At 33.3% G+C, this 6,484-nt stretch overlaps 1 protein-coding gene across 1 annotated transcript; it reads right to left on the bottom strand.

Moving 5' to 3' along the window:
• Positions 1-1,034: 1,034 nt before the first annotated feature.
• On the bottom strand, positions 1,035-2,693 carry LOC149266272 (protein NODULATION SIGNALING PATHWAY 2-like). Its single transcript, XM_089407682.1, has one exon. The coding sequence runs from the start codon at positions 2,691-2,693 to the stop codon at positions 1,089-1,091; it is 1,605 nt and encodes a 534-aa protein (XP_089263808.1). The 3' UTR covers positions 1,035-1,088.
• Positions 2,694-6,484: the final 3,791 nt, after the last annotated feature.

Here is a 6,484-nt window from a genome sequence, read left to right as displayed (position 1 = left end):
ATACTCGTTGAGGTTCACTGGTACGAAATCTCTCAGGTAGCAAGCTCCTTCCTCTGGAGCAGACGCCACAAAAAATTCCACCACAAAATCTACAGTGATGCGTTGGGCACATGATTGGGTGAAATCGCGAATTACACAGCAGCGTCGATCAACTGCAGAACCTGCAATGCACAGCGATCACACAAATTTTAAAGCATTCTGACGCAGGCAGCTCTAGAGTCTTCTGGTGGCAGGAAACTCCACTTCTGTTTCAATCTTGGTTGTAGTTTCTTTTACATTTTCATCGCCTGCAGGAACAGTCGGCGCCTCTAAGATTTTTTTAGCAGTTTCCTCTACACCTTCCGAATCAAGCTCAGTGGCAATGGCTTTCAAATAAAACAAGCACCTCATGTGGTTAACAAACTCCACACTGCTCGCACTTACAAAGAAACCGACACAAAAAAATCACACGCCTATGTTATGCTAATTTATGTACGGAGAACCTAACGTCAAATTTCTTTCATTTTTCTGGTCAAGTCTACAGAGGCTCCGATACCAAAAAAATTTGGAAAAACAATGGTGGACAGATTCACTTAAAAAACAATCGGTATATATCTCACAAAGCCAAATTATAAGATATTGCTCATAAATTTCAAAAGATTCTAAATAAGAAATTATTTATTAAAAAAAAATCTCAACAAAAAAATCAACCACCAACAAACTAATCTTACTTATTTAGTAATGTAAATATTATTTCCATACTCTAACGTCTCCATATCTTAAACTGAGGAGAACCTTCTATTGCAATCATGAATAAAAAACAGACTTCTTAATTAGGAATAAAAGAACACACTGGTTCATCACAACTTCATTTACATCTTGTTTTCTTTATGCTGTCTTAACCACACAAAAAAAACAAAACACTTATCATAATGCTTCTCTAAATACAAAAACACGCGTATCAGTTCAACCCTGCAAATCATTTTGAGAATCCTAACAATTGCATGCATTACTTTTTTAAACTTTCATCCAAATAACAAAACTGTGGTGACGGATTGATTTATGTGGCTCTACCTTGCTGCTATATCTTCCCTTTCTCAATCTCAGTGCTACTTCCATGTCGTCCAGGTAGAAACCCACACCAACGGGGTACAACCCCATTTCAGAACCAGTCGATGATCACCCGCCAGTTCTACCTCATAGCATCCCCTACCCACACAGTTGTGCAGCGTATATTTTGCGTACAACATATTGTCGTTGCTTATACTACCTTCGCCATAACCACACTCCAGAGGGAGATCAAGAACGTTGGATTTTCTGGTATCTGGTGGGCCAGACGCACTGCTACTCACAATTCTCTTTGCCATGGCGGGTCCAAAGAAGAAGCGTTCCACCATCGCTCTTGCAAGCCCATGCTGTGGGAGACCAGCTTCAAGCGAGTCGAAAATGGTGCACAGCTCCTCCAGACAACGACAGAAGCTCTCCAAGAAGTTGGACATGTTTGCCTCTGAGCCGTGTGGGCCCGTAGCGACTGTAACGGCCTCGGGATTCAAGTGGCGTGCGCCGACCAGGAATTCCATCAACTCCGATTTATTTCGCAGATTAACCATGTGAGGCAACTGCCATATGCAATTCACCATTACAATCTCCCCCTCACGAGACGGCAGGAGTCCCTCTTTCAGCCCTTTCAAATCCGCTTCTTGGAACGAAAATGGGAGTCCCACAGAGCTTGCGTACTCCGACAACCTTCTTCCGGTGTGCCCAGAATAAAGCAGGCATTCTTCGTTCTCCTCTGCCCATCTGATTGCTGTGATTCTCAAGTGAGCAACATCATAATTTCCATTATTCCTCAGGGCCTCCATTAATGGCGGCCATTGCATACCCTCCATTATATCAAAGTCAATAATATGGATTCCTACATTATTACCACCACCGGCTGCAGCGACTGCTTCCAGAATGCATTGGTTAGCAGTGAAGTGAGGTATTTGTATGTAAGGATAAGCTACATGCAGCAGCTTTAAGGCTCCCAGAAAATGGTCCTTACTGCTCTTATCATTGGGCTCCATATTATGAGCGAGGGAATTCGCATTGGAGTGGAGTAGAGCATGGTAGAGATAGTAAGCCACTCTCTCCATGGTGGAGCCTGTGAGAGAAACCAGCTCTCGCAACCTGCAGAGTATGACCTCCACTACATCTTCTGCTCCCTGCGACAATGCTTCTGCGCATGCTGTCAAGAGATGTACAAGCCTCAAACCTTTGTATTCAGTTTCCTCAAAGGCGCCATGATCGATAAGGACAGAGGGCGAGACTGACTTGTTTGTGACCACGGCACAGTCAGAAAGCGATCGATCCGCAGCAATTAGAGCAGCTGGATGCAGCTCAGTGTCTACTGGGCATTGGAAGACGATGGGATCACTTTGAGGTCTCGATATTGGATCTTCCTCGATGTTATTATTGTCATCTCGCATATCTGTATCTATTAAATATTCACCAATGGCCTCCAATTCTGTTGACAACGATAGGTTATTGAAGGAGCAGCCATGGTTGTCGTCAACGAGTAAATCATCCAATGACGACCATTGGGCTGCATCCAAATGCACGTCTGACAGTTCTACTGCTGGCGAATGAGTATCCCAATCGACATCTAGCAAACTATAATGCCAATCTTTTTCAGAAAACAATGTTGTTCCAGTTCCATCTTCCATGTCGCCCATTTTCGACACTGTAAAAGCTGAGCCTCCTGTTTTTTGATCCTATGCGAGAAGAAAGACACGCAGGAAAAAAACTTGATGGCCTGAAACTCTAGAGCGATGAACTGCTGATGAAGTTATTATGGATTGATTAATACTTAGAATTGCAACGTCCAACATAAGGGGAAGCAAGGACTTAGTTTAGGGATAGTTTTCTCATAGGTGGGTAGCTGAAGATGAAGTTTTTGTTGTCGGTGGGCAGCTGAAGGACGTCACTGTTGCGACATCACTGTTAGGACATCTGGCAGGAGAAGATTTCGATACCAAATTTTGTCAATTTCAAAAGCTACAGGAATGGCCAATTAATTGGTGGGGATTATTTGGGTAGTAAATAAAACAAAAGTTACAGGAATGACTAATTAATTGGTGGGGGAGATTCTTTGGGTAGGTCAATTTATTATTGATGGTGATTTGTTATAGATGATGAGATTATTTGGTCATATTAACTCATTGCTATTTATGTTTAAAAATATATATGTGAATTGCGGTATTAAAATATAAATGTAATTAAATTTAAAAATATATCAGTAAAATGTATTATGAAGTAGAATATTTATATTTTTTATTGTTTATTTTTTTTAAATACGGGATGACTAATTAATTCATGAGAATTATGAGGGTATGTCAAGTTATCACTTATGTCTAAAAGCATAAATTAATCTGAAAACATATTTGTAAGGTGTTTGATTACTGAATCTGTTTTTCCAATTTTTTTTTGAAAGCTATAGGGATCATCAATTAATTGGTGGGACTTATCCAGTTAAGTCAAGTTATTTTGAAAATATGTCTGCAAAGTGTCTTATTACTGACAATATCTACCTTTCCAGCTTCTGTCTTTTTTAAATTAGAAGAATCACAAATTAATTGGTGAAGAGTACCTATAAATGCCTATAATATAGCTAAAATTTGAAAAAATATCCATAAAATATAGTATTAATGAAAATATCTACTTTTCCAACTGCATCGTAAAAATGAAAACATAATCTGAAAATATCTACTTTTACACCTTCATCCAGAAAAGTGAAACAAGTGTAAAATACCATTGCTAAACAATCTAGAACAACATTATTTAATATTTTTTCTACGTATTCTTCGGGCTCCTGAGGGATCATTTCCCAGACAAATGGAACCAAGGAATTAATTCGATTGAAACGAGATTTCCTCGAACAATGAAGCGATGCTGACAGGTGCGACTTTCATATTATTCAACACGAAATCACATTACTGTTGGGATGTCAATGCGTCAGGAGGGCGGTCGGATTCGATGGTTGTTGTTACCATCCCATTACCATTTTTGTTGGTCTTCTCAAAAAGGTAATTTTTTCGTTGGAATTCAATTATTATAAGTATAATTCATTAATAAGAATTTTGTTTTAAAACGGGAGAGAAATATGAATGAGACTATGTTGTTGAGTATCAAAATAAACATTTGCAAAGAACTGCTATGCACTCAAAGATTCCGGATAATGTCCCAATAATTTAATTATAGTTTTATCTAATTTAAATTAGAAGTTTGTTTAAAAAAAAAAGTGTCTTAGTAATTAATTGGTGATATGGTGATAGGATATATTGTTAAAGAATTTTAATTACTAATTGGAATGAACTAATTACATTTTTAAGATTTGGTAGACATTTCGAATCAACTAATCTGGATCATCCTAAAGACAAGGGGAAAAAACCATAGAATCTTCATGAATAAATAACATTGATGTATCATTGCCCAAAGTTAGCCGTTAAAAACTAGGTTGAAAATTAGTTAAACAAGTAAATAAAAATTGTAAAAAAGTAAATAGGAATTATTTAATATTATAAATTTACAAATTATTTAATATTATAAATTTAATTAATTAGTTAAACAGGTAAATAAATATTCTAAACAAGTAAATAAGAATTATTTAATATTATAAATTTAGTTATAAATTAGTTGTTAGAAGTATGAATAATAATAATATATAGTCAAGAATACTTCATAAATTAATAATGGAGTTAAGAATAAGTTATAAATATTAATAAAAATAATTGTTAGGAGTTTATATATAATATTAAATAATAATAAGCTTATAAGATTATGAGTTAGTTCTAAAATATTATATATTATACAGTATAGGGTTAAGAGAGGTTAAGAGTAAGTTTCAAAATAGTATATATTAATAAAATAATTAGGAGCCCAATAATTTATTTTAATGAAGTTAAATAAATAAGGTCAAAAAATGAATCAAAATAAAGATAAAGGGATACTATATGTTATAAATATATAAAGCAAATGGGAGGAGGGAATTTATTTTAATATTACCAAAGAGGTAAGAATAGGTTTCAAAATATTATAAAGTAATTAGGAGCTTGAAAATTTATTTTAATTATGTTAGATAAATAATTATAATAGGAGTAAAAAATGATATAATTATATAAAGAAAAAGGGAGGAAGGAATTTATTTGGAATAAAAAGCAGGGGGGATGGGTGGGGAAGAAGGATCATGAGGAATATTAATTTAATTTTTTATTAATTTTTTAAGATTTATATATTAATGAAATATTTTAAAATAGTTAAAAATGATTTAAAAAATTAGGAAGTTTCTTTTTTTAGTTTTAATATAAAAGAAATCCATAAAAAAAAATTAGTTTACAATCTTTTAAGTGTGTTCTTTTTAGTTTTACGTTGTTTTATGATAGAAGCAGATTTCTAGGGCACTTTGAAACTTATGATTTCATTAGGTCACTTCGAGTGCAGAATTCACTTGTCAAAATTGTGATTTCAATGAATCTGATTCTAGACAAATGAAATCGGAAAATAAATAGGAAATTTTTTCAAAAAGTCACACTTAAAACAATTTTTTTTCATATTGTCAATATTATTAAATTTAAATATAAATTCTTTTATTTAATTATTACAAACACCCATTTATTATATTTATTCAAAATATCATTATAAGAAAATACTAAATAAATTTTATTTTTAAAATTAATCAAGATCCATTTTAAACCTATATTTATGAGAGGAATCAAATTTAGAAATGCTTAAATATTTTTTATCATTTCATTCTATTTCATTACTTTGTAATTAATGTTGTTACTTGTACATATATGTATGTAGTTATTTATTTTTTAGTCAATTTAATTTTGTGTTCTTTAAGAAGGAGCCAAATTGTACTATTTTAATTTTTTAATGTAACATTTTGTTAATTCGTTTATTAGTGACCACTACTCCCAATGCTACCTTGTAGGGCACCCTCTACTCTAGATGCTATACAAAAAAATAAAAAATAATCTTAAAAGTTTAATAATCAATGCATTGTCAATGGAAAGAATTTGCTACAGTATGTTATTGTTGTAAACCAACCATATTATTCATAAATGATACTTATAATAATCTAATATATTCACATAAATAAGTCCAACATACTAGAGTATAAATAATGTATAGGAATTGTAGCACACAATGGTGATGGTGGGTTTAGGTTCTCATTAAGTTCCATATTAACTAATTCCCTACAATTCAATATAACAATTGTGTTTAGGTATTATTTTGAGTATTTTTTCTAATTTTAAAATAAAAACAAAAAAATTAAAACCCAAAAATTAATTTAAAAAAAAGAAGAGTAGAATGCTTACTTTGACTCCAAAACCAAGATATGGTCTTGATTTGGAGCTCATGAATCAAGGTTGTTCACAAATCCACAAATGTTTTCAATATCTCCCTAAAATATGTCACATGGTCCTAATATGATAAAAAAAGGTGTTAGGGGTGCATAAATAAA

Source organism: Pinus tabuliformis, chromosome 6, assembly GCF_031772625.1.
Source record: "Pinus tabuliformis cultivar Carrire ecotype Pingquan chromosome 6, CPIR1, whole genome shotgun sequence".
Taxonomy (NCBI): domain Eukaryota; kingdom Viridiplantae; phylum Streptophyta; class Pinopsida; order Pinales; family Pinaceae; genus Pinus; species Pinus tabuliformis.
The sequence above is the reverse complement of the archived record's forward strand: the minus strand, read 5'-3'. Positions and strand labels throughout refer to the sequence as shown.